The sequence below is a fragment of the Acanthisitta chloris genome, unplaced genomic scaffold (genome assembly GCF_000695815.1).
Source record: "Acanthisitta chloris isolate BGI_N310 unplaced genomic scaffold, ASM69581v1 scaffold25777, whole genome shotgun sequence".
In the NCBI taxonomy this organism is placed as follows: Eukaryota; Metazoa; Chordata; class Aves; order Passeriformes; family Acanthisittidae; genus Acanthisitta; species Acanthisitta chloris.
This window is the reverse complement of record NW_008681881.1, coordinates 174,199-186,227: the sequence shown is the minus strand read 5'-3', so window position 1 is coordinate 186,227 and position 12,029 is coordinate 174,199. Positions and strand designations below refer to the sequence as shown.

At 41.0% G+C, this 12,029-nt stretch overlaps 1 protein-coding gene across 1 annotated transcript in view; it reads left to right on the top strand.

Moving 5' to 3' along the window:
* SPATA5 (spermatogenesis associated 5) overlaps nt 1-12,029 on the top strand; it is a gene marked incomplete at its 5' end in the record, with an annotated part of 176,439 nt that overhangs the window by 9,489 nt on the left and 154,921 nt on the right. The window contains one exon of the mRNA XM_009078255.1: nt 489-744. Coding sequence (XP_009076503.1) covers nt 489-744 — 256 coding nt within the window. The remainder of the gene's footprint in view (nt 1-488; nt 745-12,029) is intronic.

Sequence of the window (12,029 nt, the reverse complement as noted above, 5' to 3'; positions counted from 1 at the left end):
GCTGAACTTACAGGAAGCTTTATAACCTCCTGTCTCTGTAGGTTTTGATACCTTAACTGATTTGTTTCCCAATCTTGTTTATTCAAGGTCTCCTGAATACCTTTTAGTCCTTGTGCCAATGCTGCCTTTTAGCTGAAACACTTCTTTTTCTTTCCACGGTGCTTGTTTTCCTGATACAGGAAAACAGGTTCCTGGGAATGAAAGTGGGAAACACTGGGATGAGAGCAGCTTGGAGTAAAGTTATTCTTGTATTATCTGTATGTATGTGCAGGCTATAGTATTGCTAAATTGCAACTAGGGATGGGTTGGATAGGATCACTTAGGGAGTATATATTCTGCAAGGTTTGCTTTGTTCCTCTGGAGTTAGCACCAGGATTGTAGTGTGTGTAGCAGTTGGCAAAAGTAAGCAAGAGATATGTTTATAAGCTCTGCGACATAAATTGAATTGTATTTTAAAATCATGATTTTGCACTGTTTGATGCCTTCAGGAAGGGAGTGAGGGGCAGCTCGTGGTGCTCGGGGCCACCAACCGCCCTCAGGCGCTGGACGCAGCTCTGCGCAGGCCTGGGCGCTTCGACAGAGAGATAGAGATCGGAATTCCTAATGCCCAGGACCGTCTGGACATCCTCCAAAAGCTTCTCAAGAAAGTTCCACATTATCTCACAGCAGCAGAGTTGGCACAGCTGGCTGATAGTGCACACGGTTATGTGGGTGCAGATTTGGCAGCTTTGTGCAAGGAGGCAGGTAAGACTTTGTTTAGCTTAAGTAAAGATCTGATTTGCTGTTAGTCTCTTCACTTAAATAAAATTACAATTCCACAGTGTGTACTAATAGCTTTTGAAACAGAGAGGTTTTATCAAATTTTGTGTCAAAGAAAATGTAGCCAATCATGGAATATGAGGAAAACCAGCCTGTTCTTGGGCAGATCAGGCACTCTGAGTATTAATAGGTTTTAAAATCAAATAAGATGAATAACACTGGGGAGTTCCTTCTGCCATTTCTAGCTTATTAGATAGATCTCTGTCTCTCAGTAAACCAAAGGTTTAGGGAGTTAAGTAACACACCCCTCAGAGACTTCTACTCTAGAAGCCTAGCCCTTCCATGCAAAAACACTGAGTCCCCCAGGTTACACAGCTTGTCCTGCAGTTCCATGTTCCCAGGATGTGGAGACTGTAGGCATGAGTGGTGTTTACTTTGGCTCTGTCCATACTGTGTGCCTGAATTCCATTTTCCTGCAGGTGAGGAGCTTGTGACAGGGACTGGATACACCTGGGTCAGGTTGTGCAGTGGAGCTGGGTGAGCTGGGCTGGAAAGTATCCCTTGGCCTGTGGAACAGGCATGGCCCTGGAGAATCATCCCATGCATCATGCAGCCAGGGTTCAGGATGTTCCAGGGAATACTCCAACATGAGCTCACCTCTGTTTTCATTGGATGACATATTAAAAGTACTCTAAAGCTCTATCAGTTCTTACACATGTTCTTGTGTTTTGCTAGAATGCATCTACATGGTTTAGGTGTTGCACCTCAAACCTGTCCATGAACAGTCTTTTAAAACAGTCTAGTCAAAATATGACTCTGCTTAGCATATTTGCTCCCTTGTAGCTCACAAGTATGTTTGCTCTATGTGCTGGTTACTTTTATTTGCTTTGGCTCCGGGACAGCTCCCTCTGGCTGGCACAGGGCATGGATAACTCTTGCTTCGGAACTGACTATGAAGGTGCCAGAAGTTTTGTTAGGGGTGATGGCACCTGGAACAGAAAGGATTTTACTTGCCAATTTCCAGAATTTTTAAGGGATAATTCTCACATACGAATTTGTGGACAGGTTCCTGAAATTTCAGGTTCCTGAAATTTGAACCTGTGCTGTTAAATTTCCTTGTCGTTTGTTAACTTGCAGTGACCTCTGGTGGGGAGAACACGGCCCAGCGCCGTTAACTCTCTGCAGCTCACGTGTATATTTCCTTATCAGAGTTGTAGAAACATGATTCAGTCGAGGTATTACAGAAACTGGATTTAAGTTCTTTGTCGTTAAGAAACATTCCTAGTTGGATTCTTTTTTTTGGTTGGTTTTTTTTTTTCCTGATTAGGCTCTTTATTTTTGTAGTACTATTTCAACACCTTGTAAACTATTCCTGCTTTCACTGGAGTGAAACAGAAGTGACCAGTGTTTATAATGTACTATTTCTTCTCATCAACTCAGCAGAGCAAGATCATTCCATAGGCAGATTTTCCAGTGTTTTGTCTAGTCTTGTTTGTTGTTCAAGCAATGGTCTTCTATTGCTTCACTTCAGAAACTGTGCTGTGGGCCAAGCTAGCTTGCTGTTCAGGAATGCTCTCTGATATTCAGCCTAAGTTTTCCTTGTTTAGTTTGATGCCATTATGTCTATTTACATCTTGTATAACACGTTTGCTCTCCCTCCTTAGTGTTTACACCCTTCAGCTATCTCTAGGCTGTTCTCGTGTCCCCTACCTCCTCATTCATTACTGAGCCAAACTATAAATATTTAGCTCTTTTAATCTTTCCTCATAAATAAGTCCTTCCTGTCTTCTGAGAAATTGTGTTGATTTTCTCTGAACTGCCTCCAGTTTGTCAATAACCTTTTGGTAATGTAGAACTTAGAATTAAATGTAACATTTCATCTATATTGCAGCATAAAACATGGTTATAAACATATAGTTTAGGTGGCTGGTGCACGTTTCTAGATAATAAAATGCTTGGTAAGAGTTGTTTCACAAATTTTAGGGTTACTTGTGCCACTTTGAGACTTGGTGTGTGTGTAAGTACAGGTGAGATGTGGAAGGTAACTTAGAAAAAGGAAGTCAGGACTCAGAAACACATGTTCGGGTTTTGGTACAAGATTATTGTTGCTTGCTGATTGCTTTGCAGTAGTGGTTTGTGGGAGACTCTCAAGTCCTGCTTACCCCATTTATATCTTAGGTACTTCATTTGTGCCTGGACAGCCTGACAGTTTACAAGCTCAATATATTTATATTCTTAACACAAAGTTTAGATCGTTTCCAGAGGACTCATCTTTCCTTATCTTTCTACTCCAACTCTGTTTTTTTAACACATGTATTGTGTATATACTGCTTGTATAAACCAAGGGTGTAGTAATTAGTGTAACATGGTAAATGTAGTATTTGTAGGGCTTTTCACTTCTGCATCTCTAGTTAGGTTTCTTAAGATACCTGATTAGAAAAGCTTTGATGTTTGTTTTCTATATAATTCTGAAGATCATGTGTTAATGAAAAGTAAAAAGCTATTGTAGGATTAAACATATTACAGTGCTGGAGCGGGTTCAGAGAAGAGCAGCGAGGCTGGAGAAGGGACTCGAGCACAAGTGCCATGAGGAGAGGCTGAGGGAGCTGGGGGTGTTCAGCCTGGAGAAGAGGAGGCTCAGGGGAGACCTTATCACCCTCTACAACTCCCTGACAGGAGGTTGGAGTCAGGTGGGGGTTGGTCTCTCCTCCCAGGCAACCAGCAGGAGGACAAGAGGGCACAGACTCAAGCTCTGCCAGGAGTGGGTTAGGCTGGATATTAGGAAGAGCTTTTTACAGAGAGAGTGCTCAGGCATTGGAATGTGCTGCCCAGGGAGGTGGTGGATTCACCATCCCTGGAGGTTTTCAAGATGAGACTGGATGTGGCACTTAGTGCCATGGTCTAGTCACCAGTGTAGGGTTGGACTGGATGATCTTTGAGGTCTTTTCCAACCTGGTTGATTCTATGATTTTAATATCTTGGCAGTTGTTTGTTCTTCTGCTTAGTCCTTTATTTGCTTAGTGGCATTTCTGAGGTCAGATAGGCCTCTGTTCAGAAACTCTGTGCATTTTCATGGAAGCCATTAAGTTTTAGGAACCTGTAATGTTCAGCTTACACTGAGTGTTTCTAGGCCCCTGTGTATACAGAATTGCAGTGTTGTGTGTGAAGGAATGGGCAAGGAGAGGAAAAGTAGACAAGAATCTTGGAGAATCTGTGCAGCGTGTTCTAGACTTTTTCAAACAGGGTATTATGACCAAAACCCTTCACACATTTATATATAGATTGATAAAATAGTCATTTAAGAGTGTTTTTAGTTGAATTGTGCAAATATTAATGGATTTCTCTTCCAATACTGTATTTTCCTCTACTGCAGATTCAGTTCTAACTTCTCACAAAATGAAACCACAAGACTTTGGGACTTCATACCTAGTATTTTTCCTATAAAGCTTGCAGGATTGTCAACAGGCAACAGCTCTGCATATGCATCTATCTCCACCTTAATTGCTGCTAAGGGCACTTGTAGTCCCCCTCACTTGCTGAGGAAGTGTTATTTGTCTGTTTTACCAATAACTATGTAGTTTTACAAAGAACTGCAAATAACTGCATGTCCAAGGTTAAAATACCTGTAGTGAGCACACTGGAGAAATTGGGATTTGCTGTGATTCTCTATATGCTTGTGATTTCCCCAATTAAGTGATGCTTTCTTATATGTTAACAACAGCAAAGTGTGAAGAACGTGCAGATAACTTGGATGGGCACTGGACCACATCCTGTGGACATCATCTTGCAGTGTGCTCCTCTTGGTAGACATTTGAGGACTGGAGTACCCTCTGAGGGATTCACACACAGAATTCTTGTCAAGAAAAGGGCTTAGTTATGCCTGCAGCTGAGAGAGTCATATTCTTAAGGCTGGGAGAGGTCTCCTGTGCCCTAAATTATGTAGTAGCCTACGTTTCAGTGTGAACAGCTGCCTTCTGAAGTGTTTTAACTCAAGCAGAGGTCACATCCTTGCATACAATATCAGTGTTCGTATGCCCTTGAGATCTTGTTGCTTCTGCTTTATTTAATTTGCCAAGTGGTCTTTTATTAATTCCCTAAAAAAATTATAATGGTTTTAAAATATTGGCAAAGATAAGCACTGCACTGTTTTTATTTTTTTTTTAAAAAAACCAACATATGAAATGTTAATTATGTAGCAGGGACATGAATGGTATAAACTGTACTGAATGTTAGAAGATGCTTAGCAACAAAGGTTTCCAAATATAGCAATTTATTATAAACTTATCCTTCTATGGCTGCCTGTAGCATTTCAAGAGGGAGAATATAAATATAGCTTGATTTCTTCAAGAAGTGGGTTCAGTCATATTGTTTACAGAGAAAGGAAGTATTTGCTTTGTAACTCTTAGAATTTATCTTCAACATCCTTGTTCATTACACATAATTTCTGTGTGCTGATATAAAACACTTGGACTGTGATAAGATAGCATCATGAGGAGAGGAAGAACAAATGGCTTTGTTTAAATATTGCTCTCTCTTGCAATAACATCCATTTGCTTCCAGTGAGGATGCTGCATTGGAACCACTGAGACTTGGAGGCCTCTGTGAAAGAAGCACTGATCACTTCATTTTGCAATAAGGGTTTTTTTTTACGCTGCCTGAATGTAATGCAGTTAAAGGTATCACCTTGCTCAGCCTTTAGGATTAGAATGGTTTACTGACTTGAGCTTGTTGTTACAAAAAATCTTAAAGAAATAAGAGGCTGAGCTGCATCTTTGTCCAGTGAGAATCAGCATTGCTCTGCTGAATCTGTGAAGCTGTTTGCATAGACATCTGCTGTGGTCTGTTGTCTTATGTTCATCTTTTTAAGAGTCCTGTTGTTTGGGGATGTAATTGTCTCTGCTGTTCATTTGGCTCCTTTACTACCTCTGTGTTCTGGTGAATAATACAGCTAGGATGGAGAGTCTTTATGCTGCTTAACCCATAGCTCTGTATATTGATTATATGTAGATACTAGATCTGTAAATCTGAGAAACTTCCTGCTGTATCTTTTATCACCCAGAAAAGAGTTTCTCCAATCCACTTGCATTAAAACTAAGAATTGAAGAAATTAGTCAATTGAAGGTTTGTCTCTTAGGTTTACTTTTTTTTTTTTTTTTTCCTTGTAATTGATGGGGAAGTAAAGTCCCCTGAAACCCAGGAATGTCTCTTTGTTAGATCTATGTGGTTTTTTCCCCCCAGCATCTGCAGTTTGGTAGCCTGGCCACCTGCAGGAAACATGAGCTGTGTGGGCTAATGTGATTAACAGAGAGTCTCTGTGCACCCTGAGGACCAGGCTCTGACTGGGCTTTCAATGAGACAAACGCTGCCTTCAATATGTGCCTTCTCAACCTCGTGTCTCACATCCAGCTCTTCATTTCAGCCCAGTCACAGGCTTGATGAAATACCCTAGTGTTAGGGCAGCAAGAATATTTCTCCTTTCTTTATGCCACAAAGATTCAGTCTGAACCTTTCCCAACACGATTCGGACCTGGGTTCTGCTGGGGATGTACAACAAATGTATATATTTTTCTTGGATTCTGATCCTGAGTGTAGGAATGTGTGCTGAGACATGGTTGAAAGTGTAGATTTTGACAAAGGCAATGAGATTGTTTGTTTGGCAGGGTGGTTTTTGGTTTGCTTTCAAACTGATTGCAGTGACAGATTGGAAAGGGGAAGCACTGCTTGACATGCTGTAATTATTTTATTTCCTTACGGAAGGTGACTGAAAATGCCATGTCTGTGTTATTTATTCATTTGTACCGTGGCTAAAGATTGAAGCTGTGCTGTTGCAAACAATTTTCTATTGCATTGGCTGACTGAATACTAGATCCCACGGGACATTGAAAGTGAGGTGGGAAAGACCTCTTGTCTTCTTTTGAAAAGGTAATGTAGGAAATGTGGAGGTTTGTGGGAATATTCATAACATACATAGTCGAATCGTCAATACCAAAAAAAAAGCATTTTTTTGAAGTTGAGAGATTTAGACATGGTAAAAAAGTAAAGCTACAAATGAATTTTTGGGCTGGAACAACTGATCATTCTGACACTGTGTTCCATCAGGCTAATTGATGGTGTAACAAGAGCAAGAAAACCCAATCCCCACCTTCAGCATCCATGCGTTTTAAGTTAGTGCTGTGTTCTGTAGTGTTCTATTTGGGTCCCTAATGCAGAAGCTGTTTCTAAACCAAAGTGACTGGCAGAGTTTGCTGCCTTAGCAGGTTCTGGACAAACACATCCTTGCTTGCATGCATAGAGAACAAAGCAGTGTGGCTTTTTTGGCCTTGGACTGTAACATATGTTTTTTGATTGTTTCTTCAAGCACCAGCTCAGAGTGTTGACTTTCCTGCAGAAGTGGCTCCATCTGGGTGCTGCCTCTCTGAACAGATGCTGGTGCACATTATGTTGGTTTTTGTAGTTATTTTTTCTTACATAAAATCTTTGGCCTTTTTGTTGTTGTTTGTTTTGTAATGGTTCTTGGTTTGGTTTTGGTTTGCTTTTTTTTTTTTGCACGAGGAACATTACACTTACTGCAGTGAGGGCACGTGAGTTTTTAGTTTTCATCATAACTGATTCTAAGTGTGTATTTATCCCAATCTGCCTTGCAGTTAATTGGATGATGAGATTCCTGACTTCATACACACAGTTGTGGGTTGAGGAATTAATCATCTGTTTAAAGCATATCCCATTCTGTCTGCCAATATTTATATAAGCAGGAAATAAAGAATATTTTCAGAGGAGTTGATCAATAACTGTCACTAGTATTTTAAATTAACTTTCTTGGCAGATAGTCACCATGTTCTTACTTCTGCAGCTTGAGGGGTATGGAAGAAACTATATTGCTCTTGTGTGGCAATGCATATAGGAACTTCTGTCTTAGAATGGGTTGAAGGATCAGCCCCAAAACAAATTCTTTCGTTTGAAGGATTGGGGGGTGCAGGATGCCAGAGAAGCCTGTTTGGGCGCAGCTTAAGAACAGGATAAATTCAGGGCAGATACTGTCGTAGTCGTCAGCTATACTTCAGACAAACTATTTGTGTTGAAAGGGTAATATAGGAGAAAAGCTCAATGTTTTCAGATTCCTTCTTAGGCTCCAGGTAAAATGTTTTTTATGGAAAATGTAATGGCAGTCTCAGGGTGTGAAAAGCAGTTTTAGTTATTTTGTTTAATCAATAAAAGATCATGAAAGATCCTCTGGTGAAATGTAGCTCAAGTTGTGTGTCTGTGTTCTGTGGGAGTAAAATCAGTTGTTGGCATTTGTATGTAGAATGATTAGCTACTATTGGGGGACAGAGCTAAGTATTTTCAGGCAAAGCTTTCACAGGTCTCCTGACTTTAATTTTTAGCTGTTTTCTGACTTGCCACCATTCCTCATTGCAATTAGACTGGCATTTAGCCACTCTGTTACTTCTTATCTTTCTGCCCTTGCTACTCTGGTAGCCTGGCAGTCCTTACTTTTGTTCTAACATGTGTGACTCACCTTAGCTTAGGTATGTTTATGTATGAAAGCAAGCTAGGAACAGCAGTCTGGTATTCCTTACTTCCCTCTGTTGTCACTGTATTAGGATAAATGATGTGTGTGTACCTGATCTGTGAACAAATTGTTTCCTGTACGAAAGGAGTTTTGAAAATACCCTTCCTTCCTTCCTTCCTTCCTTCCTTCCTTCCTTCCTTCCTTCCTTCCTTCCTTCCTTCCTTCCTTCCTTCCTTCCTTCCTTCCTTCCTTCCTTCCTTCCTTCCTTCCTTCCTTCCTTCCTTCCTTCCTTCCTTCCTTCCTTCCTTCCTTCCTTCCTTCCTTCCTTCCTTCCTTCCTTCCTTCCTTCCTTCCTTCCTTCCTTCCTTCCTTCCTTCCTTCCTTCCTTCCTTCCTTCCTTCCTTCCTTCCTTCCTTCCTTCCTTCCTTCCTTCCTTCCTTCCTTCCTTCCTTCCTTCCTTCCTTCCTTCCTTCCTTCCTTCCTTCCTTCCTTCCTTCCTTCCTTCCTTCCTTCCTTCCTCCACCCCTTCCTTCGTCCCTTCCTTCCTTTCTCCCTTCCTTCCTCCTTTCCTCTCTTTCCTTCCCTTCCTCCCTTCCTTCCTTCCTCCCTTCCTCCCCCCTCCCTCCTTCCTTCCCTCCCTCCCCTGTCTTACCTCTCAGCAACTCCCAGGCAGCTCCATGACATGTTCCAGCAAATGCCAGGGCTCTTCATGAAGGACTATAAATCGTGTACATAATCCCTACAGTAGGTTAGCGCTCAGGTTAGCTGAGTGAATTTGCAATGTTATGGTTACAAGGGATTTAAGGGCATTATCTTTCCTGTGCAACCACTGTATGAAAGTTCTTCAGGGATTTTCCCCTATAGTGCTGGCAGCCAAAGACAGATTGCAGAATATGGTTTTGAGGGTAAAAGTAAGGGTTTCTGCTTCCTGATTTATTTTTGTAAATGAACCTGAATTTTGTGTACAAGTTAAATTTAAAAAATCTTAAAATGTACTTACAAATTGATTTTAAGTTATATGAAATGCTTTTTCTGTGCATACAGCTGTTCAAGTTTGATTTATAGTATGTAAAGATCTGGAAGCAGAGGAAAATGCCACATCCAGTGCCATTAGGAAGCTGAGATCTTACCCATCCATCCTGCTCTGTTGAGCATTCCTCAGCCAGCCATGCAGGAGAGTAACTTGCTGGATCTGACAGCTATCACAGGGAGAAATGCTATGTGTCTTCTGAGTTTGACCATAAGAATTTGGGAGGGAAGTGCCAGATTAGCAGGGAAAGAAGAAACATTTCCTTTTGTAAGCAGTCTTACAAGAAGATTACCATTTCTTTGAAGCTACATACAAATTCTGGCATTAGGATTCTGGTAGAGTAAGTCCAGACAGGATGGACTTGTGGAAGAAATGGGCAGTAAAAGATGCATGATTAACAGTTTTGTTTGTTCAGTTTACTTCTTCAAGTGTTGTGTATGTTCTGTTTTGGAAACCTACAGTATATATGTTGGTAGTTTGGAGTGGATGCTTTCTATTATTTACAGTAGTGTGTAATTACACGCAGACTCTGACAAATACAGCAGTGTCGTGGTGTCTATTTTTAGGCTCAGATATTTGCAGTTGTGATCTAATGTGCCAAAACTTAGCCAAGCTATGAGCAAGAAAATCTTACAGGCAAACAATGCTATGGACCTCATGCATAGCCTGGTACCAAAGGAGGATCATCTGTACCAGGACAGGGCGTTCTGCTAGATTTTCCCCTCTGTCCGCTTAGTTTCCTCTGTTCTAGACAGACAGGATGAGTTGGTGAGGTAGAGCACATAGTTGCTGGGCTGGAACACACTGTTTATTTTCCATTGTTTGGACTCATGCATGCCTTATTATGCTGCTTTCTTTGCCTTTTTTTTTTTTTTTTTAACTGGGATTTTCCATTGAGATTCCACTAAGGATCAGTGCTGTTCACTATTGCAAGGCTGCCTTCCAGGTTAAGTTTCTGCTCTGCATAGAGCAGTCCTCGGGACTGATCATGGATCCGATTACTAGGAATAGGTATCCCATTTCTGTGCCAACAGTCCCACTGACCTTACAGTTGGTTAACTATATCCGAGACTTTCCTCCCCTCATGCAGGACTGGAAAAAACCCCAAGGAAAACCCACTCACCCACTTCTGAGCCTCTTCAGTCACTGCCAAAAGGTTATTGATATTCATTAATCCTTAAGAACAAAACAGCATCTGAAAAGGAACAAGCAGAGCTGAAACAAATGCTGTGCTCAGAGTCAGTTTGCTGCAGTGACACATGCTCAACCCAAAACATTTCCATCTGAAAGATACCCGACAGCTAAGCTGTTTGATGTTTTCTGAGGTATTGCTGTCTGAGTCTTCAGTTTATCTGGGTTATAAATTCTGTGGTGATAAATAAACGTAGGTTTGCTGTAGTGTTCCACCTCCTTTGCCTCTGCATTGCTTCTGGCAGTGTGGTTTTGCATCCTACCCTGCATTTCCTTACATTAAATACATCTTTCAGCGTCTCCAGACAAGGATGTGTTTTTCTGCCTCTGGCAAGGCACTGGCTGTATCCTTCTCCTGTTACTGAGACTTTCCCCCCTCCTCTGGTTAGAGGTCAATCTGAAGTGCAGGAAAGAATGATTATGATAACAGGAGGAAACAGGAAGAATCATGCTTTCTTTTTCAATCTGTTTTTTATTATTGTTTTAATGTAAAACATTGTTTCAATTAAACGCTGACCTGTGCAGTGGCGTGTGCCTGCACATGCTGAAATGAATTCAGGCTTTGTTTGGAGAGCTGTGACCTCTTTATTCCTGTTCTGGATCAAGGCTGTTGCCTTTCAAACCCACTGCTGAGGACTGAAATTTCACTCGTACTGCTCGTAGCACTGGCAGTAACAAACCTTAAGGTGTTCTCCTTGGGCATTTTTGTGTTGTTTTCTCTCATTTTTTTAGGGTAAACTTGTTTGTTTTTAAGAATTCCTCATGTCATGAAACATAACTGTGACATGATTAAAACGCATCAAATTGGCACTGGGCTGCACTGGTACTTGATGGAGCTGAGAGTTATAGAAATGAGCAGAGATCTTTATCAGCTACTTGCTTTCTATACCTTAATTTCATGCTGTGTTATTTATTGCATTTTTTCAAGTGAGTGTGTCTTGTGAATTAACTTCACCAAAGAGAAAAATTGGACTCAACCTCAATGCCGACTCCTACCCTGCAATGGCACTGGAATAAGATGTCGAATTTGTTACTTGCTTGGATGTAAATTTGAGACCTGGGGGGTGAATCTATGTTGTCTCACTTCAGTTTTTTGTTTGCTTAAGATGAAGTGTTTCAGAGGAAGGAAGAAGGGGGCGAGGAATAACATGGAAATTGTCTGGGCTGTTAAAATGAGTCAGTTATATTTTATACTTGTCCTCTGGTGACCAGATTTTCATTTTTCTCCTTGGCCTCATGGAATGTTTTTATTTATATATCTTATTAGTTTTGGATGTTCTGTGCAAGGGGAAACCTGAATTGCAAACTCTTTTTCCTCTGTTATTGTATGAAGAGCCTGGGTATTGGATGCAGGTGCTCAGGCTCTGCTGTAATTGGCAGTTTATGGAGAGACACCAGCTGTACTGCTTCACAGGGGAGATATTATATCTCTTCACACGTTGTATATATTGTAGGAAATGCAAAATTCCTGCCATTGTCAGGAACTTTGTATGTCTGCATCTATCAGTGCCTCTGTAGGAAAAAAGGCAACAATCTGCT